Source organism: Merops nubicus, unplaced genomic scaffold (assembly GCF_000691845.1).
Source record: "Merops nubicus isolate BGI_N331 unplaced genomic scaffold, ASM69184v1 scaffold48720, whole genome shotgun sequence".
In the NCBI taxonomy this organism is placed as follows: Eukaryota; Metazoa; Chordata; class Aves; order Coraciiformes; family Meropidae; genus Merops; species Merops nubicus.
Genome location: NW_008581813.1, coordinates 3636 through 26193, shown reverse-complemented (window position 1 = coordinate 26193; position 22558 = coordinate 3636). Strand labels below are relative to the sequence as shown.

The following is a 22558-nucleotide window of genomic DNA, read 5'->3' as shown; positions in this document are numbered from 1 at the left end:
AGACGCAGGTAGGGAGCCGTCCGCCCGGGCCGGGGCCACTCGCACGCCGCGCAGTCCGTCCCTGCAGAGCTGTCACCCCCTCCCCCGGTGTTCAGCGACTCGGTGGCGTTGCTGCAGCTCCAGCGGTGCTGTCCTCGTCCCTCAGAGAAAAGTAGATCGCTTTGAGTGACAGCATCCGCTGAAGCCATCCTGCGTTTGTAGTTCGAATCCACGGAACACCTGCAGCCCGAAGGATGGAAAGGGATTCGGATGCGTAACACCTTTGTGCTCTGCTTTCAGAAAACAGGACAGGCTGTGTCCTTTCATCGTCGTCAGAGTTTCCTGAAGGATTTTTTACACCGCAGGAGAGAAAGGATGGAGGGATCGTTATCTATTTCATAATTATACTTTACATGTTCTTGGCCGTGTCCATTGTGTGCGATGATTACTTCCTGCCTTCTCTAGAGATCATCAGTGAATGTAAGTGAACACCGTGATCTTTTCCCAGTAAAACTAAGCAGGTTGGAGTAGAACATTCTCTTTAAAAAAAGTTTCAAAGTCAGAGTGCTCAGGGGAAAAAAAACTAAAGGCATTTCAGTCTCCAGGCATAGACTTATCAATACAGTATTTAACTTGATACAATGTATCAATGGCTCATTGAAAACACATCCTGTGATTACACTCTGCACAGGCATTCACTTAAAGTGCTTTCCTTCTGCCTGGAGGAAAATCTTGAAACTTCTTCAGCATTCACTAAACCTACAATACAACTTTGGGATGAACAGCAATATGTCCAGGTTACTGATAAAACAGAGAAAAAAAAGGGGGAGGGGGGAGACAACACCAAACCAAGAAACCAAAAATCCTTATATTAAAACATGGGAATTAAGTACCTTGCTCGAGTTTCTGTGTTTCTTTCGAGGTAGTGAAGAACCATTAGGATGATCTACTGTTTCCATATTAACAGTATGACACAGGAAGGAAAGCAATACCATGGTTACAACCATTCTAAGAAATCTCATCAACCTGTAATAATTCCCCTGGGCTCAGCAGACCACTGAATTAAAGAGATGGTCTTGGCTTAAAGTTCAGCTTTTTATTGCCAAGAATTTAAAAATTCCTTAGGGAAACTCATCCCTGAACACCGGAAAACATTCTCCAGACCAGACCACTTAAAGAAAACCTAAGTTTAAACATTGCTGTAGGGCTAAATTTTTTTTTTTATTGATGATAAATAAGCATTTGTCAGACTTTTTCCATAGTTAGCCATAAGTCCCTGTTCTTAGTGTGCAGAACTTGATCTACAGAGTGAGCTGCATTTCAGAAATGGTCAACTTACCAGAACAAAAATCTCATTTCATTCAAGCAAGACACAGGCTCTTACACTGTCCATACGAAGTGAAAATTTGATTTTAAGATCATGGCACTGGTTTGAATTTAAATAGTATTTCTGGTATGTGAAGACACAGCAGCACAGATTTCCCTGGAAGATAGATAGACTTGACATGGATCATGTAACAATATCACACTAGAGTCCAAGGAATTTCCCCACAATTATTATCCACATGAAACAGAGTTAAAGCCTGCATACTTATGCCTATTTCACATTTTAAGATCACACTTAAATCTCCTGTATTATCAATACTTCTTTCCTGGTATTTAATTTGTCATAAAGTCAGAAATAAATTGGTCCAATAAATAGGGCTATCTTCTCAATATATTATTTTGCCAACTTCAAAAAAATGTATTAACTATGAAAGTAAGCAAAGTTCATTCATTAAAATGTAGTAGCTTCTAATGTTATATACTGATGCAAGTTAAAGGGTACGGACCACTGAAGTATTTAATCAACTCTTTTGCTCTATCTTCAGGCCTTGGCCTCTCTCAGGATGTTGCTGGAGCAACTTTTATGGCTGCTGGAAGCTCTGCTCCCGAGCTCGTTACTGCTTTTCTAGGTAAGAGACACATGCTTTGACTCCTCAGACTCTACAATTCTTTTCCTTGCATGCCAAACTGAAACCTACCAGAGAGTAATTTTCCTCATAGGCGTCTTCATGACAAAGGGAGATATTGGCGTCAGCACCATCCTTGGATCAGCAATCTATAATCTTCTTGGTATTTCTGCAGCCTGCGGGCTGTTTTCCAGTGTGGTATGTAGCAACTTTGATAGTTCTGCTCCTAAGAGCCAAATGGTTATCCTTTCTGATTTGCCAACAAAAGCCAAGAGAGACTTACTATGACAACTGCCAAGTTTATTATTTAGTAGCAAAACCAGCATGTAATCAGTTTTAAGATAACTTGCTATGAAAGTTTTTAAAAACACTAAGTTTAATATCATACTTAAGTCATTCCTAAGAATCTTAAATTTTTACATAATATAGAAACAACATATTGATGCAGCATTTACAGCACTTAGTGAAAGTATTACAGACAAGTTTAAGAAAAGTAAATGAATCTGTGATCTGCAGGTTTCGAGGCTATCCTGTTGGCCACTGCTTAGAGACTGTCTGGCATATACAATCAGTGTAGCAGCTGTCCTTGCGATGATATCTGACAACAGAATTTATTGGTAAGAACACAAGTAGTGTTTAATTCAGGATGATGAGATTAGTGAGTGTTTTGAAAAACGAACAAACGGCCCAACCCCCGAACTTCCAGTAGCCTCAACTGCCTTTCACTAGCAGAAATAAACATCCTATTGGTTTAAAAAAAAAATGTAGAAAGTCATAATGTTTCTAAAGATTATTACCTAAACATCCAAACCTTTCATATTTATAGTTTGATCTGCATAGGTTTGTCTGTACAGACTTCACAAATTCTGTAACTGTTTTTGCATAACAATTACTCTTCACAGTTTACTCCTTTTGAGCCTTCTGTTTGATTACTTGACTGTTAAGAAAAATGTCTGCCACAAGCAGATCATGAGCTTCTGATGTTTTAACTCTCTTCCACCAACACTAAAACTCCTGTTGCCTCAACAAGTCTGTCAGGTCCAGCACCAAGTCTCTGAAGTTTCCAACTCAAAATAGCACATACTGCCCCTGTCTAACCATCACATGAAGACAGTTTCGCAAACATCAGTAAGAGGCTCAATCAGCAAGATCCCCTAGAAAATATGCAGCTATACAATACACAAACAACGTTCTGCAGGGGAGGGCCATTAGTCAAACTGCAGAAGGATGTGGGGATACTCATGTACTTCCATGACACCCAGCCATACAACTGCAAATAGATGCTTTTGTGTGTTTTCCTTTTGTAAATGTTCTCTCTCCTTACACCAGCCATTTCAACAAGTTAAAGAGGGGTGTGTGGGGGGGGGTGTTATAGTACATGTTATGTAGTATCTGTTTTTCATTCTAGGTATGAAAGTGCAACCTTATTATTAGTATATGGGTGCTATATTCTGGTGCTCTGTTTTGACATTAAAATCAACCAGTACCTCATGAAAAAGTTCAGTCCCTGCTGTACATGTTTCACAAAAGCTTTGGAAGAGAGTGCTGAGCAGCAGCCACTAGTTGGATGGAGAGAAGAGAGTGGACCTTTAATTTGTCAACAGTCAAGAACAGATAGTGGAATTTTTCAAGATGAGCTGGACTACTCTCAACTTTCAACAAGCTTGCATGGGCTGGATGAAATCTCTGAAGGTATAAGTATTACTATAGTTGTCTCCAGCACTCTGCATGCCAATCTGCATCAGTTCTAATAAAGAGTAGATTCTGAAATGTTATTAAGATTTTGTTCACAAAGGAACTCCAGCATAGTATTTAAGTAAATCACTCTTCTTCCCTGCAACATAAGCAAAATCAGAATGGTGGTACTTCTATGAAGTTAGTTGCTAGAGGAATGCTAGGATAGTAGCTCGTGTGTGTCATACTAGAAGAGCAGACTTGAGTCGGTCTTTGCTGCACACGTTTGAAACTTCCCACCAAGGCTGCTTGTAAAATGCACTGTCAGCTGAAAGAGCCCCGGTACTGTACTGATAGATACTGTCTTCTTATGACAACAGCAGGTTCAGAGCCCAAAACACATGTGATAGCAGAAGGAAAGGAATAGTTATGGTGTGGCCACAGATTATCAGTTCCTCTTCACATGGGCAAAAAGCAGCAGTTCGTACTTACTCTTGGTAAACATTTTGTGTAAACCTTTACAGAAAATTTCATTTTTCATCAACTTTACTTCTCTCCTAGTGACATGGTAATAAACAGCATTTAATTTCACAGTTGTCCAATGTGATGTAGGTACTGGGTAAAATTACAGTTAGAACTTAAGTATTTTTTACCTTTTTTCAGTATTCTCACATGTAGAGGCCAGTAGTATGACTGTAGACTATGGAATCAAACTTAATGCTACAATTTAAAATTGTTAACTTTTTCTTTAACAGATCACCCAAGTGTCTTCACTATGCCTGAAGCAGATATGAAGAGAATTTTGTGGGTGTTATCCCTTCCTATTATTACACTACTCTATTTGACTATACCAGATTGCAGAAAACCGTTTTGGAGGAACTGGTTCATGGTGACATTTTTAGTTTCAGCAGCGTGGATTTCTGCAATAACTTATGTTCTTGTATGGATGGTAACAATAGCAGGTAGGTACCTAAAGTGCTGCTGCTGTACAGAGTTAGCCAATCAGGAATCACTGAAAAAAAAGTTTTCTTCCTCTGAAGAATTTTCCCTCCCACAATTAATGGTCAGTTTAGCAAGACATACTTTGCTGTAAAACACAAAACAAACAAAACCAACAAAAACTTATATTTGACTGCTTAGTTTGCCACCTTCTTTCATCTAATTAAAACCACTTCAGAGTTTAGCTGCTTCAGACTGCTAACCATCACATGAATGAGAATTTGTTTACATAGCCACAAAAACCAGCCTATATTTAAAAGAGTTACATTACAGTTTCACAAAGTGAAACCATTAGATACACAGAAATAAACTCAGCAAGCTGAAGTCTGACAAACATGAAATCCACCAAAATGGGAATTAAAAATTCAGGGTTCTGCAAAAAATCCTTTTCGTCTATACCTATATTTTTCTTGAACACTATAGTAAGAGATTTGGCATTAAATTAACTGCCAAAAAAATCCCCTATTTTATTCTTGGGGGAGGGGGAGCGTAGGTATGCCTCTTATGAATCTGCATCATAAAGTGAAGCAGTAGAAGAACTGCATTTAAGTGAGAGAAGGGGTATGAACTTATTTGTAAAAACATTGTCTTAAAAATTATCTCAGCTTGAGAAAAATAGTTTTTCCTTTTAAGAACAAGTAGAAGACAAATTTTTAAACAAGAAAGTAATGCTACAAACCTTGCCATTTCTAAATTTCAACTCACTAATCCTACTTAGGTATTCTGCTAGTTCAGCATCCCAAACTTGTTTTCAACTTGTGTTTAATAAACACCTCCTTGTTCAGTGCAGAAAGAGACCTATACATCTGGTAAACCTTTGAGAAATTACTAGTAGATTGCTGGATATAACACCCACCAGATTCACCCCTTGGTCAAATAATTTTCCACTTGTATCTAAGGAGTAAGGGTCTGAATGCTAGAAGCCTTTGAAACAGGATTCAGATGAAAGTGTCTGCTGCTCTACTAGACAAAGCACTAATTCACATGGAACCAGGTTCACTGGAGATTTAAATAGTGTATTACTGTTAACCCACTTTGAAAAGTCATCACAAGCAGTATTGGGGTCTACTTCTAGGTCAAGTATGTTTTATTTACATGCTAAAACTCTAAAAATAACACGTGTTATATTCAAGTCCAGGTTCTTTTATGAAGAGTGACTCAAAGATTCTATCCTTGCATAAAAAGCCTATCAGAATGTCACAGAGGTATCGTAGCCAGGGACTAAATTTTTATGGTCAAGAACAAACCTAACTTAGTACATCTTTTCATTGCTAGCAAAGAAAACTTGACTACTTATAGCAAGATACCGCTACTGATAGACAAAATTAACTAAATGCTAGAAAAATAACACATTCTCTATCATCAGATGCCATAACAAAAAAACACTACACATTAAATAGAAGATAAATCTACCTAGTAAAAAGAAAAATGATATTCACCTGAGTTTAGATTCTATCTTAACCTTCAGAGAGCTAGAAATTACTGTTGGGTACACAAGGCTGGTTCATTCATATTTCACCTTGTTTTGCTTGGCATGAACTCTTATTTTCCAGCCTGGATGGTTTATAAAAGCTGATCTTAGTGGTCCCTCATCCTACAAATCTCTTGCATTAGGAGTGATAGAAGAATGAATACTAGTACAAATTCTGCAGCATGTTGTTATCAGTCCCCTTGAACCAACAGACAGTTTCAAACATAAGTTTTCAAATATAATGCTGACCTAGCTTACAGAGTACTGTCTCTTATATTAAGAAAACTGTTCTTACTAGTATCCAAATTATGCAAGTAAGAATTCAGATTTCAGAAAAATAAAAATATTAAGACACTTTTTAGTGGTAAAAAAGTTTAAGAAAACAGATTACTTAAGAGTTTGAATAGAGGTATCAAATAACTTCAGTATATTGATGCTTGTGAACAGTACAACTGCTAAAACAGGTCTGAAGATCTGAATCTGTATTCTATGTGAGAAATTAATATGCTTACAGGAAATGTTTGGCTAAAAAAAAAAAGTGGGGAAAATTAAGCTGCTGGTTTAGTAACAACTTAAAACTTTTCTAATTTAAACCAGTATTTCCCTAACGACACTCACACTTGTAAATAATTACTTGTACTTACAAGTCATATAAAAAAATCCGCATTTTTATTCTTCCAAATCCTACAAAAGAACTTTCTAATTGGAGTGAAATAGTAAAGTCATGCAGTTGAGACAGTATTGTAGTAGTGATCTTAATGACCCTCCTCCACAAGGAAATTTCTGTGCTTTTATTTCCTCCCCCTTTAAAGAGTGGACGATAAGTTATTGCTTCATGAGACATTTGAGCACAAACAATGAGATGCTCAAAACCATAGAAGACTAGTACACCTTCCAGAAGTTAAGAGAAAAAAAAGACTAAATTGTTAAGATACCTAAACTTGTATTGTATCTGAAAGAAAATTCATAATGGTATTATCTTGACCACTGGAGACATCCCACTCAGGTTTTTGAGAAAAAACTGAACTAAGATGGTTATTATATGACAATTCCTTTTTTTCTTTGATTGAAGAACAAGGATAGGATGGGATTTCTTATTGTTGTTCTTAACTACTTCATGGTTCAGTCACTTCCTTTTTATTCCTATTTATAACTGACAGATTCCTTTTGAAATTACAGTATGATTACCAATCCCTTCTCCATCAAACAAAGTCCAAAGCAATTTCTTTGGATAAATTTAAAAATCACATTTGCATTTTCTACCATTATTTATCAACTGCAGGTGAAACACTGGGAATTCCAGAGTCAATAATGGGTCTGACATTACTAGCAGCAGGAACAAGTTTACCAGATACAGTTGCAAGTGTGCTGGTGGCTCGTAAAGGTAAAGATTTTAGTATTCAGGCTCATTCCAATGAATGTGTTTAAAAGGTACTATGAAAAAAAAAAAAAACATTTCCAGAAATTCAAGGAGTAACTTCAAATTTTTTGCTCCAGATTCTAGAGCTTAAGTTTACTACTAATAAATAAATAGCTTACCTGAAGAAGCTGTGGCTCAGACATTTTAAAACCTCTCAACAGTATCTCAAAGAAGTATTCTAGATTGGTTTCATTTGTTGTTGATCAAGTGTTAACGGTTTTACTGCAAAACACAACTGTAGGTCTTGGTATTTTAAACATAACTGGGTTTTACAGTAGCCTGCCTAGCTTATTTTAAGTGCAACTGTGCAGATGCTGGTGATTTAGGGAGACTTTTTTTTTTTTGTATGCTTGTGATACCCAAAATCATGTTCTGTAGAATCATGACTATCGTTCTTGAAATGAAAAGTCTGAAAAGGATGCTCTGGGAGAAACTGAGGGCTGACAGTCTGTTCCTCCAAAACAGTTTGGCAATTTCATAAAATACAATTAGACTTATTTGTATTTCTTCTTTTACAGGAAATGGAGATATGGCGATGTCTAACATTGTAGGATCCAACGTATTTGATATGCTCTGCTTGGGAATACCCTGGTTTATAAAAACAGCCTTCATAAATACATCAGGACCCATAGAAGTGAACAGCAATGGTTTGACATACACAGCCATTTCTCTCATCTGTTCTGTGGTTTTTATTTTTCTGGCAGTTCACTTGAATGGCTGGAAAATAGATAAAAAATTTGGAGTAATTTCTCTTGTACTGTACTTAGTATGTACTACAGTATCAATTTTATATGAACTTGGCATCATAGGGAACAATCCTACAAGGGTCTGTGGTAACTAGTTTTAATCAGTGATTATGCTGATGAAAAGAATAAAAGCAGGAGAGAAAGGTCTGTTTCTTCATTTAGTCAAAATAAAAAAAATAAACTCAGAACTCCCATTGGGCTCTAACTCTTATTTACAGAACTAAGTCATGTCATTAAAGTAATATTAATTAGAAGAAAAACATCACAGCCTCATTGGAGCCCTTTCTTTTAGAGTCAAGAATTACAGTATGACTACAACGCACATATAAAACTGAAATTCTGAAAAAAAGACATCTAACTTTTACAATACAATGTTGATACACTGAGGAGGGAAACAAACAAAAAAAAAAAAACAAAACACAAAGCTGAAACACTAAACAAATCCCACTATGCAATCTTGAGATTAACAGAGAAAATGGCTTATTTTATTAAAAACAGTATAACCATTCATTTAAACTGAATGACTAGAGACACTTGGCCTAATTTTCCAAAGGTGCTGAGCATCCAAAGCTCCAGTGGTCTACAGGGACCTGCAGGTGCTCAGTGCCTCTAAAAAAAACAACAAAAATCAGGCAAATTGTCTTTAAAAACCAAACATAGTAAGATTCAGTTAACAAGTGTCACAGTATATTAAACACTATACTGTTAAAGGCTGGTGGGATTTAAAAGTTCCTTTTTACAGCTTTTGTAAGCATACAATGTTACTAAAAATTACTTACTAGGATAAAGAAGCTAAACAGACATAGGAATGTTCCTGAACACACAGTTTTAAATTATGCATTGCGATCCAAGCGTACATCAATTTCTCTGCCACTGATTTTTATGCCGTTCATTATCCTACAGGCCTTTTCAGCAGATTCTGGTGAGTCAAATCTGACTGTTCCACAGCCCTTTGATTTTCCATTCTCCATTTTTATTTCTGCAAACATTACATGACCTGAATAAATAAGTTAAACAGCAGTTATTTCAAGTCTTCAGCTTACTAAGAACTCATCAGAAGTGATAAAAAAGCATTTTAAAATAAGTTCTAGGAAGACACATGAAATTAGCACTTCCATACCGATTCACTCATTCAAGGAAGGTGATCCAGGTCAAAACAGAAGTTCAGAATCCAAATTAAGGTCTAGTTTCAAATCTTTCTTTCACACTAGTGTAAGATGAAGTACGCCTGTATTTGACCTCAATTTTGAAACAAAATGCCCTATAAAGCTATGGGAAAGGTTTGTGTTTCCTTTACTGACACTGCCAAAAGCGTGACTACTGACAGGCATTAACTAAACTACAGTTCAGTCGAGTCCACCATGTTCATCACAGCAACATATCAGGCAATCAGAACAACCAGGCAATTTTATAAGGAAGCTGCAGAGCAAAATTGGAGCCTTTAAAACAGTAAAGTTCTCAGGTTAGGAGTAGTGGAAGAGTAGCATGCGCTATTCAATTCCTGCAGTGTTTTCTTGAGGCTGGACATTCAACTCAGGAGGCAACATTTTTATGTAGATGTCTTGGTACCTCAGAGAATGTTCAATGCCTGAGGCTATTAAGTTTTTGCATATGATTATCTTATAGCACACCACTCCTAAGCCCACAAATGCCACCAGGAACAAGAAACTTTTCCCTAAAATACAGGGCTTTTTATTTGTAAATATCTTATCATAGAAGACTGGCCTTTCATTGAAAGAAATTGAACGTATGGAGACATGCTCTTTATATTTCCTTCTGATACAAGCATGAATACAATCTGCTGCTTATTTGTGTTTATAGTTCTTAAAAACAATTCAACTTAATTACTACATCTGTTAGCTATTGAGGAGATAATGGGGGAAAAAGATATTAAAAAAAAAATCTCAGCTATCTGTAAGTTGCTGAGTTGTTAATGCTTAAAAACAAAAAGGGAACCTCTTCTGCTATATCTTCCAGCTACATACAAAATGTGAACACCTGAAAATTTTTCATAGTTGAACTGCAAGTTCTCATTTATATCAAGTCTGCAAATCACTGTATGAAAACTGTCTTATGTATCAGTAGTATGTTTTAAATTGTGTTTTCTGTCTCTCCAAAATAAGAAAAGCCATCCTGTAACTCAGTTAAAGCTTTCCATTCTGGAAGTGTGTTTTTGAAACAAATTATGCATTTCTAAACCCAAGCACCGTTGTTTTTTTATTTATTTATTTATTTATTTTTATTTATTCACTTCTGTGAAAAGACAACTTTTCTGAATTAGATAAAAAGAATTACTGGATTTTTGTAGTAATTCTTTATATTACATTAAAAAAGGGCCTTTATTTCTTAAAAAAAGGGGAAGCATTACTGCCTACAAATATGCAAATTGGAATAATCTATTTGCATAAAAAACAAATCTGCCACTTCAGCAAAATTACTAACTCTGATTTTGAAGCACCATTTCTGAAAGTAATGCACAGCCTGGACTAACCCAGGTCCCTACTTATGTGTTCCTGTGTGACCTGCCCTAGATTAGATGGTCCTGCTCTGGCAGGGGGTTGGACTTGATTTCTGGAGGTCCCTTCCAACCCCTAACAGTCTGTGATTCTGTGATTTGTCTCAAAATAAATGCTATATTATATATACCGTGTTGGCCAGAGAATACATAGTATCTGCTTCAAAAAAATAATTTTATTAATGGAATCGGTTGAAGTTTATACCAGATGAGCACTCAGAGCCAACACAGCCCATACTGTACCTTGGTCTCATATGTTACTTCATGCCTAGAAATTATTTATATAACTTGGGAAAGGTGAGGGAAGTAAGAAAGATTAGGCTAGACAGACTCTTCTTCAGGATAAGGCAACCACCTTGTCTTCCTGTCCTTACCTAATGAACACCATATAAAACATGAAGCCGATGGAGCTGAGCAGGGAAAGGACTCATACTTACCACATTGACTGAATTTCTCCTTCAGCTTCTGCCAGGTCAAGTCAAAAGGAAGCTAGAATAAAAAAGCATTAATAATAAAATATTACAAAGAAAAAAAAAGAGCTTATTGTCAAATGTGCAATCAAATTTATTTTGTGCACACAAAATAAGCACATGGTTTCTACGTATTCAAATGCTTACATTTCTCACAAATATCTGGTTGCCTTTAGAGCCTAATCTCTCTCTCATGCCACTTCCCATTGGGCCAGGCACAAACCCTCGCTCGATATCGATGTTCCTGTCCAGGGCTCCACCCATAGCTGGTCCCATTCGGTCGAAGCCAGAGCTCATCCGATCCATCCCCATTCCCATTCCTCCAGCCATACTGTTCATACCACCCATTCCACCACCTACACAGAGGGAAAAAAAAAAAAAAAAGATAATATAAAGATCTATTTTTATTAATAAATGTAAAAGCATTTAATTAAAAAAATATTATTCTGTATAAGGAAAAAATTAATAAAACTGCTGCAGTACAAGACAAATTCATACATGCACAGTGATTTATCATGTAGCATGCCTTTTAAGTCAAAGTATTAGAAGATATGAAGTGTCAGTGCTAAAATAAAAAGTAAAAACCAAACTGCATCAAGCTATTAGTCACACCATCTAATGTAGTAAAATGTTGGAACACAAGAAGAATTAAGATTTAAAAGCTATCCAGTTTAATTAATAAAAATCTGATATCCTAAAAAAGATAAAGGAAATCGCTCTGGCAATGTTAAGACACAGATAATTTGACCATATACACTATTGTTTATTTTGCTTCCTGCATTCACATTCAGCTTTACTTCATGCAGCCACACTTACTGACACAACCTCCTAGAGAAAGCATATTTTGGAGAGAACAGATGTTACTGCAAGTGCTGTGAAGAGCATGGATTTTCCTATGATACATGCAATGAAATAGATTAATGTCTATTACATAAAGAACTAAGATCAATGGCATTCAAATATCCCATTATAATCTTTCTGGATTTATAATTAAAAATTAATGCAAAGCAAAAACTATCAAGATCATTCATGAGGGATCTTCTCTTTAAGCCTTACGCTTCTCAAGACTGCCACCAGCAAGCTTTTAGTTTCTCATCTGCTCTAGACTGAGGAACTCACATTTGCTGTAATGCAAGTTCAGTTCTGGAGCTCTACACAAAATAAAACTGAGTGATAAGGTAAAATTCAAAACTAAATTTTTATTTCACTGACAAGAGATTACTGAAGTTGAGCTTCTTGAAATTCAAAAAAATAACTCTGGCTATTTGTCTTTTTTTATAAGTTTACTTGAATCACTTCTCCCTCCAAACCACAAGTTAAAACCATTTCAAAGCTAAGAGTAAGGTGAAGACTATTAGCAAGTTTTCCTCCAAACTCTTACCTCAACAGAACAGCTTAAAAACGATTAGATTTGCAGTCACATGCAAAAGAACTCTACTTCTTCCAACACTGGCAAGATGTTACACAATGAAAACCTTTGATACAATTATGTGTACAGCATATTACATTGCCTATGCAATTTACACTCTACTGAAACAAGTTAACCTACTCATTCCAGATCTTACTGGCCCCATGCTAGGTGCTCCCATTCCTCCTGCAAAAACACCAATCATTGCACCACCTAAAGAGAAAAAAAATAACCAGGTGACATTCTGAAACCGCCAACTAGTCACAACAACACAACACACTGATCTCAATGTTACCTGGCAATTCTTTTCTACAGAACACAAACCTATGCCTTTATTATTTAAACCAAAGAGGAAACATCCAGTAAGCAACATTAGTTTCTGCTTTTCTATTATGGGACTGAAGTGACCCCAGTTTCTTCCTATCTTTTCTTGCTAGCAGCACAAACATCTTAGAACTAAATGAGCCACTTCCCACATTGGGAAGAACAGCCTCCACACTTAAGTATGCATCTTACTTGAACTTCATAGTACAGGAATGTCCTAGTTTCACCCATTTTTAAGAAAACAACCCAAAAACTAGGTGCAGCTCTCCCAATGTTGTTCTTTACTGCATATGAAGACACAACCTTCTAGAGAAAGCATATTTTGGAGAGAACAGATGTTACTGCAAGTGCAGTAATCATGGATTCAAATTCATGGAATTTGGTGGGAAAAAGTGAGAAAGAAAAGGAACCTATACATAGTAAAAGCTATTTGGCAGAACCATGAAATCTCCAGAATGGTATCAGAGACTGATTCTAGAGTGGAGTAAAAATAATTCTTTTCACTGAAGTGCTAATATTCAGGAAAGTAATCCCAAGGGAGCTTCTAGAACTGCAGAAACTCAAAAGTTACATTCCTGTCACTGCAGAACAGAGTGAAACAGTCAGATGCATTTTTCTTGCTTGACTTTCATACCAAAAAGAAACAACTCAGTTTTTACTTACGGCAAAATAGATCAGTAACTGTTGTCTTTAGGCTAGATGCCACTGTTTTAATATCTAAAAAAAGTCATTGCTGAGTCTTCCATTAGATTCATTTTCTCCACAGAGTTCAAAACAGCAACAATTGTTCCCTCCCAGTCTCTTGTGGGAAATATTTATCTCCTCTCAGACAACAGGCTGTCATAGCCATACCAAGATCTCTACAAATATGGACTAGTCTGTTAAAAAAACACTACTGATTTTCAACAGCAACAGGATTACTCCCAGTACTTCAGCCAGCAGTGTGTGTATGAGGAAGCTTTTAATACTTAGACAAGAGTCTTGCAATTCAACAGCAAGTCAAATTTTGAGACTGCTGTCAACATGGCTGTTTTCACCCTTAAAAAGAACTGTAAGAAGGAAAAGAAAAGAATCCCTACTTATCCAGAGCTAGAAAACTTTATTTGTGAATACATCAGTTACACCCACTACTTTAAAAGAGGAAAAAAATAAAGTCTCCCTAATAATCTAAAATGCACTTAAAAACCCAAAAAAGCTCATGAAGTCCTAATAAAGAAGACTTCAGCTGTTTCTGACTTTATAGACATCCTCTACCTGTACTTCTCCCCCCACTGGCTTTTCAACAACAAAAAAGTTACACGCTTGGATATGCTCTATGACACATCCTTTGATTGTTTGGATAGTTCCCGATTTTGGCAATGTAAATATCTCCAACAATTCTGCTGCAAATCAAACATCCTCATTTTCACTAATTGATGCTATAGCCAAATTAAAGAGAGTCTTCCACTGTCATCCTTGGAACTAAAGCCAAATGCACTCATAGCATTTCCTTTTAAGATACCACTAACCTAAATATTTTAACAGGAGTACATTAGGGTCTTCCCTGATTAAACACGGTATCTATTAACTATTATATTTGTAAATCCCTACAAGTTCTATTATTTAAGAATAAATTGGGAAACTCTTATCTTGGTTCTCAGACCAGTATTTAACTAGTAAGATTGCTGACAGGTTTTAAGTTGTAGCTTGCTGGATCTACTGAAAGAATGATAGCCCACATCAGTTTTACCAAGTGCCCATGTTCATGTATTTCAAAACCAATGTGTGTTACCAGAAGACTCAGAACCCTATTGCTTGCATGAACATTTATAACTGAAATGGCTTTGTTTTTTCCATCAGGAAATATAAGTTCATGCTGTGTTGCAAGTAGTTAGAGTTGAAGCATACATTTGATTTCTAAGACCATAATGCCAAGACATTAAAACTAACTCAATTGACAAGCTTTTTACGTTCTTATCACTTCTACAGAACTACGAGGGCTCAGAGAGAAACACACAAGAGTTATTCTTGTTATAACTTCCCCAAATTAAAAAAAAAAAAAAAGGAAACACCAACTTTTAGACCAGATTAACCTCATGCTCTTAGAAGCTCTTCTCTTTCACAGTGGGGACTTGAGAGGGGAAAAGGGAGAAAAATGAGGAGGGGGAAGAAAATCTGTCTCTAAAAGGCATTCATCCAGGTAACAGTATAGTAATGAAGTGCAAGAAGACTTTACTGTTAAGCACTTCCAGGCTTCTTAAAATAGAGAAGTATCTCATTGGAGGGAGCTCAAAAGCAACAAAATGAACTCTGTCAACAAGATATCATCTATAAACAAAACAAAGCTGTCTCAGTTACAGCAGAGGCCAATAAATCACATTTTGAGCTACTTGAGCTCAGAAGGCAGGGAGGAAACAGAGCACCATAATTCACCGGTTCTATCCAATTCTGCCTGACTTGCAGTAAAACAGTTTTCCAGCATGCATTTGCAAAAGCAGGCTCCTGAAAGTTACAAAGGTGGTACACAGGCAGCTTGCTCAGGATTACCAGAAGAATATACTTTAATACCCCCCAAAATTAATATTTCATAAAGTTAGCAGTATAAAGCTAAGTGCTTTCCTCTATTTTTCACTATTTTGTTTATATATTTTCACTATTTTGTTTGTTTTACAGGTAAAAAAAAACCCTACATGTTAACCTCTGTCCCAACACTAGCGATAATAAACACTCAAAATACATCCTTCAGTAATGACTTGTGGAGAGGGGACAGAGGAAGATGATGAAATGAAACTAGGTCTCTTCTCTTGCAATATAACTCTTCCACAGGCAACTTAACAGTGTCCATACCCATCCTTCCAAAAGAATCTCCAAAACCACGGTTCAATGCCATCTCACTACGACCAAAATCTCTGTCCATGTTTCCTCCCATTCCACCACGGAACATGTCTGTAGAGAACAAAGCAAAAAAAGGCAGAAATATTCTGTTATATACCTAAGCTGATGTTCATACAACACTTGTTTCACAGATGCTTGTTTAAATAGGTTTAAAACACAAATCAGAAGCACCTAAATACTTAAATCCTATGCCAGTTCCTCTCTCTTCATTCATGACTTCAGAGGAAATACAGTTAGTCACATCTACATTACCCACCCCTAAAGGAAAAGCTGTTAATAAATATTAGCAATTTTAATAAGCATACGGGAACAAGTGTTCACCTACCTCCCATTCGGCTGACTCCAAATCCTCCCATATTAGGCATTCCTTCCACCCCACGAAATCCAGCAAGTCCTGCAAAATAAGGAAGAGTGTTTCCTACACAATATTAAAAAACCTGCTTAACACAAAGAACTTCACTGCACGTACCGCCTCCCATTCTGTTAATTCCGCCAAATCCTGGGCCGTCTATTCCCATACCTTGAAACCAAAAACACAAACACCATTTAGAAAACAGGTAAGACCCCAACGGATTTGAAAAGTGCAGAGACAGTTAATATCTCAAAAGCACATGGCACGAAGCTTGCTTTATCAAGAGTATGCCATTCTTCCAAACACAGAAATGATAATTTTAAACTCGAAAATGAGGAACACAGGTTTACCTCCTGGGCCCATGCTCCCCATTCCACCACCCATGCTCAACTGTGTTGCACTGATGGGCTGTCCACCTGGCCCAAGTCCCATACCAATGCCACCAAGTACACCTTGAAAAAAAAAAAAAAAAAAATCATCACCACAAGGAAAGACTTTCTTCTGCTACCTTAAAGAGACCACAGTAAACAGAAATACTACTAAACTGTTCCAAGACTCTATATCAACATATATGAAATGCAAGTAGAAAACAGTGTGCACTCACGAGGTAATTGTGAGGTTTTGCTGTCTGACACACGGAAATCTTCATGAGGAACTGATTTGTCATCCTGATAGAAGACAAGGATGTTATGCTATGATCCTTTCACCGTTTTGGCATAGACATAAGGTAGAAAGAATTGTAAGCAGCTTACCATTTTTACATGCATGGGTCTATCAAACAGGAACTGTCCATTGAACATAGCTGAAGAAATGCAAGTCAAGGAAACTAACTACAGAAGAATCACTGTAATTACTTCTTTTATTTCTCTGAAGAGACCGTACAAGCTTTTAGACACACAAAAGTTAAGTTTCACACGTGACCCTCCAGCATATTTTAAGCTTTAACATTAGTGTTTTAGGTTCTAGCAGTAAACTCAAGTCAGTATTAAAAACGTAACCTGCACGGTATTACACTCTAGTCTCTACATGCTAGCCCCAAGGAAAACAAGCACCATTTGCAAAACAACACTATGAGAAGCTTTTAAAGACACATTTGATCAACTATTTTTCAAAACCAAGGATACATATTGCCTGAACAGCTTCAATTGCTTGTTCAAAAGTAACTGTTCCCATTCCTCGACTCTTGCCATCTTTATCTTCTTTGATGTCTGCACGCTTCACAGTTCCAGCAATGCTGAATACCTCCTTCAGTTTCTTCCAGCCAACTTTAAAGTCAAGCTTACATACAGAAGAAATACATTAGTGATTTCAGTGCATATTTCTTTCTGCCATTATTTTTGGAAGAGATTTTCTGCATGGTTGTAACTCCTCAGCTTCACAAAATGTTTGGTAAATATAAATAGCCAGGTTTTTTTTGTAATATACACACCATGACTGAGTAGAGAATTATCAACTCAAAGCAACAATTTACACTACATATACATATTTACTTTAATTAACATAGTAACATTGAGAAATGGATGGGTTCTCATCAAGAGCAGCTGTACTCCCACAAGTTCTCTTGCAGACATAACAGTCTTTTTGCAAGTAATGAACTTATGCAGTAAACACCTCCAACAAGTATAAGTTTAAGTTAGTCTTAAGTAACTAGCAAAATAAACTGAAGTGTACATTTAATTAAAAAAAGAAAGGCAACTGTAAATAGCTAACAAGTGTAAAATATTTTTTTTAATCAATAGATGACTATGCAATAATTCTAAGTGGATGTCAGCCTGAAAAGTTCAACCTATTTTTCACATCCAAAATCTGGATACTTATCCAGCATTTTTAATTGAATACACTAATTGTGAAATAACATTTCAAATTTCCTCTTTATATTAAAACTGAGTTATGCAGGAACATAAGATGTTTTACAATGATCAAATATTACAGTTATAAAACACAGTTTTAAACTTACATTAGCAACAAAAATAGTGGACCCAAGCCTGCCTGCCTGCAAATTACTGATAACCTCAGGAGGAATATTTGGATTATTAAGAATAGAAGGTGGTAAATTCATTATTCCAGGTGCCACATCAGGTCCGTGTCCTCCTGGAAACTGTCCTCCTCCACGCTGTAATGCCCTACGAGCATGTTCACCTTCAGGATCCTGAAACATAGGCAGAAATAAAACCAGCTTAATCATCAACAAGAGGACTGGCAACAAGCAAAAAGGCAGTATTTGAAATTCTACATAAACCCATCAAAATTATCAACTAATATCCTTGTCCATGTCAGAGGGATCAAGAACTGAATTAGCATGGAGACCTAATTCCCTCACCTCTAGAGGTGGGTCCTTTCAGATGAGGGTTGAGGCATATTGGCAAAGCACTTGTTGAGGAAGCGTGCACTGCCACTTCACATCCTGTACCTAGCCTATGGACAAGTAGAAAAGATTTCAATCTAAAGGACTGTCAGTCTAGTACCTTCTTTCCAAGACCTGAATTAATGTTATTAGTTTTTTTATTTATTTATTAATACCATTATTAAAGTTGTAACAGCACAGAAAGAACTGCATCAGACACCATCATACACAACACTACAAAAAAAATGCTGACATGAATTTCACTTTCCAGTCAGCACAAGTTCTCTACTCCCAGCCTCATTTTTGCACATGTGGTAGTCTGATACTCAGTCCATTCTGCATCGGATTTTGAAGCAGTTAAGCAATGTAAACACAGAATCATTTATGTTGGAAAAGATCTGATAACACTATGGTAAGAATATGAAGTTAAAGTTCTTTTAAAGAAAAACAGTATTAGTTTATTTTGACTTTAGGGCATAGTCTTTGTCAGTTCTTTTGGCATTGTACCTTCCACAAGTCAGCAGGCACTTTAGCTCATTAAGAAAACATCATATAAAAAAATTAAACTGGAAATTACAAAACTAAGATGCTCAAAACACTGTACTGTCAACACTGTACTGTCATCTCGGTAGTTATGATATCTTCACTATTTCAAATTAAAACCAGCAGAAACAACCATACCTCTTTAATATTCAGGGGTCTTCCACTAAGATCGTATTTGTTCATAGTTTCTAATGCTTTCTTAACAAATTCTTCATCTTTGAATTCAACCACACTTAGAGGGAACAAAACATTTAGAGTATTAGAATAAAGTTTAAAATGTTAAAAGTAACAGAATGTTTAGATAGTAGTGTGTCTCTACACACATAGAAAAAGAAACTTACCCACAACCCTACATCCATCGTGATTTGTCATCATATGTAAGGAAAAAAAAAAAAAAAAAAAGTCAGTCAGCACATGTGATAAGAGCCCTTAAGACTCCAGCTAAAGATCCCACCTCACTGTTAAATAACTATTCATGTCATTTTGAGCTTCAAAATTCATAATGCGTGCTCTTTACTGATAGGCAAGCTGAATTTCTCCTATTTTCTCAACATACATACCTTTCAAATGCACGAGAATATATTATAATTTATTCTCTTTGAGCCAAACCAGAATTGGAAAAATGCCACACAGATCCATGTAAGGACAACCGGGGAGAGGAGGTGGGAGGGGAAAGGGTGGAAAGAGAAAAAAAAAAAGAAACCAGAGCAACCAAAACCCAATCAAGACACTCATCGTGTCATTAAAAGCTGCCCACTGACTACAAAATTCAAACCTACCTACATCAAGTATACCAGTACGATGAACAAGGAGTCTGCATACCTCTTCAGTATTACTAGCATAATTGAGAAATTACTTTGTAAGAAAATAACCTTTTTGACTGCACCAGAATCCTTCTAATAAAGCAAAGAGTTGAGGATTGCTTTAAGTAAACCAAACCTGACAGCATGTTTTAGCTTTAACAAGCATTAAATAAAATAATTTTCAACAATTGATACAACCTCAGTTAAGAATCCAACCTGCACTCCTCATGTTCTCACTGCAGGTTTGGAGCTACTATTGGCCAAACTGTTGACTATTTTTAAGAAGACAAAAGAGCTTTAACAATCTGCACTCTTAGTGCCTCGTTGCTGGCACTCTTGGCTACCAACCATCTCCATCCATTTAGTTTTAAAAAGCAAATAGATTAATCCAGTGTTTAGCATACCGACCCTGCAAAGCTGTCCAATCAGGCACTTCAAACAGTATATTCTTAGCTAACTTTTTATACTCATTGGGCCCGAGAATACTATGCTAACAAAATTTAAATAAAATCAGTGGTTTATTGAACATCCTGTATCTGAAACAGATTGTACCAAAACAAAGATATTGGCTAAAAGGAAGAATAAAGTAAATGCCATTTGTTAACATTTACAGAAGTATTTTGTCCTTTACAGCCAGCTAGTTTGAGCTGTGTGAAAGTGTCAGACTACTTCTAATACAAAATCCTCAAAGCCAGCTTATTGAAAATCAGTGAAAAAATGAAACTTACTTTCCAATAACTGGTACAGGTAGTATACAAAAATAAAACTGCTGAGGAACTTTTAAACCTCTAGCAGATTGTTGCCCACGGCACTTACCCTTGATTTTCCTTCAGCATCCTTAAACAGCTCCACGTATGTAACCTCACCAACTACATAAGACATACAAAGGGAAAATACCAAGAGACAATGCATTTAAACACCAGTATCTTTCTTTACTGTGCCCCTGTGCACAACTCTACAGAGAAGCACCTATTATTCACCAACAATCAAAACCAGACCAACATACCTCCTGTCAATGGCTATGTAATTTAGCTAATTTTCAGAAATATGCAGCAGCCACATTCTCAAAAGCTAAAAACAAACAACTATATTTAACCTAATTCATACTACAGATCATATTTTGGCCAGTATGATGTAGTTGGTGAACAAATTCAGATATACACAGTCCCTTAACCTAACAAATGAAACATCAACGTTCACTGGAAAGTGTTACATTTATCATCCTACTCACAACACCTGTTTTAAGGTGACTTTCTACCTGAATATCTTCAATCATAAGTTTGCCTTCAGTAATAACCAAATTTACACATCAAATATTTCACAGCAAGCCACTCACTTTCTAAAGTAGGAAGTTTCAGTAAATAAACCAATCAAATAGTCACGTCACCTTACAACAGATAAACCAGAAGTTACAGAAGGAGGGTTTTGGCATTTTTCACAGCCTAAAAGCCAAGTGTGCTTTGCATTACTTTTGAAGAATCGATTATTTCAAGGAAAACACAGAACCAACTTTTTACAGAATTCATATATTAGCATTATTTTACCCCAAACTTAAAATGTTTGGGGTAGTAAGATTACTCTATCAGAACTGCAACAAGAGTGACAAGCTTTTAATGCAAATCTCCAGATAAACAGTCATGGCAGTAGTGACAAAGCAGACAAAGTTAATTCCACAGCCAGATTCCACCAAAGAAATACAAAACAACTTTTGAAATACATCCCTTTATTATTCATGTTAACACACTAAATGTGTTGCTTAAATACCATAGCCCTTAAAAAAAATAATCTACAAAGACTACAACTAGACAAAACACAATCTCTTTAAGAAGTCATGAGGTCATGCATGTACTCTCTACTGTCACACCAGAATGGCAGAAGATTGTAAGCACTTCATTTACCCATCCTACCCTGCAATGCAATTGTCTCAGATGGAAGAGGGGGAAGGGAGATAGATGTATCAAGGCCAAACAAAAAAAAAAAAAAAAAAGTCATCAAATCTGTGTGGCTCAAAGGACATGTGTTGTATTCCAGTTCTACCCCTTCTGTGGGAAGTGCATTATAAGGAGTAAGTTACCTTTCTCTCTCATAAGATCTTTAATAGCTTGCCATTTCATGTCATATGGGATGTTGCTAATAAAAACTCTGTTACGATTAATAGTCTTCTTCTCTCCAGTGCCTGCATTCTTCTCCTTTGAATAGGGATGGAATCTATTCTTGTTTCCAAGAGAAGGAATTGCCTTCGGTTTTGCAACGTACTTCTCCTTCACAGGTGCCTTCTCTTCTTTTGCCGTCTCATCACTATCCCTACATTTCAAAAAAACCAAACAAATATTAGTCTTCTGTTGGATCATTAGACTATACCTCCTATATATAAAGTTGTATACTACCTATGCTATTACAACTCCCGGGATGTCATATGCTGCTTTTTCAAATTAGAAAATAAACAAAAGAAATATTTTTTTTAAAAATCATGTTACCAGTCTAATTCCAGAATACATTACTTTATCTAGAACAGAAGGTTCTAGATTATAGAATGAAAGACTTATTCACTACTGTAAGTACAGCAGGCACATCAGTTACATTCCAATTCCATTGTGTCTGTTAAGATTCAGCACGATGGTACTATGAAACTACTACCTATATCAAAATAGAATGACTCAGCTGAAAAAGTAAGCTACAGCACC

The 22558-nt window shown here is 36.3% G+C and overlaps 2 protein-coding genes across 2 annotated transcripts; one reads left to right on the top strand and one right to left on the bottom strand.

Annotated features, from left to right (window-relative positions):
* Nucleotides 1-281: 281 nt before the first annotated feature.
* On the top strand, nucleotides 282-8689 carry SLC24A5 (solute carrier family 24 (sodium/potassium/calcium exchanger), member 5). The gene is made up of 8 exons (XM_008935546.1): nucleotides 282-459; nucleotides 1851-1934; nucleotides 2026-2129; nucleotides 2448-2548; nucleotides 3340-3623; nucleotides 4361-4567; nucleotides 7358-7459; nucleotides 8014-8689. Exons 1-8 carry the CDS (start codon nucleotides 393-395, stop codon nucleotides 8334-8336), a joined length of 1272 nt encoding a protein of 423 aa, XP_008933794.1. The 5' UTR covers nucleotides 282-392; the 3' UTR covers nucleotides 8337-8689.
* MYEF2 (myelin expression factor 2) lies at nucleotides 7167-22178 on the bottom strand (the record flags this gene model as incomplete). Its single annotated transcript, XM_008935557.1, has 16 exons — nucleotides 7167-9238; nucleotides 11194-11245; nucleotides 11374-11582; nucleotides 12776-12847; nucleotides 15785-15883; nucleotides 16158-16226; nucleotides 16302-16352; nucleotides 16535-16636; nucleotides 16789-16852; nucleotides 16937-16986; nucleotides 17309-17462; nucleotides 18142-18333; nucleotides 19210-19303; nucleotides 19413-19420; nucleotides 20691-20743; nucleotides 21949-22178. Coding segments are annotated over 16 exons (1663 nt in total), but the record flags the coding sequence as incomplete, so codon positions are not given.
* Nucleotides 22179-22558: the final 380 nt, after the last annotated feature.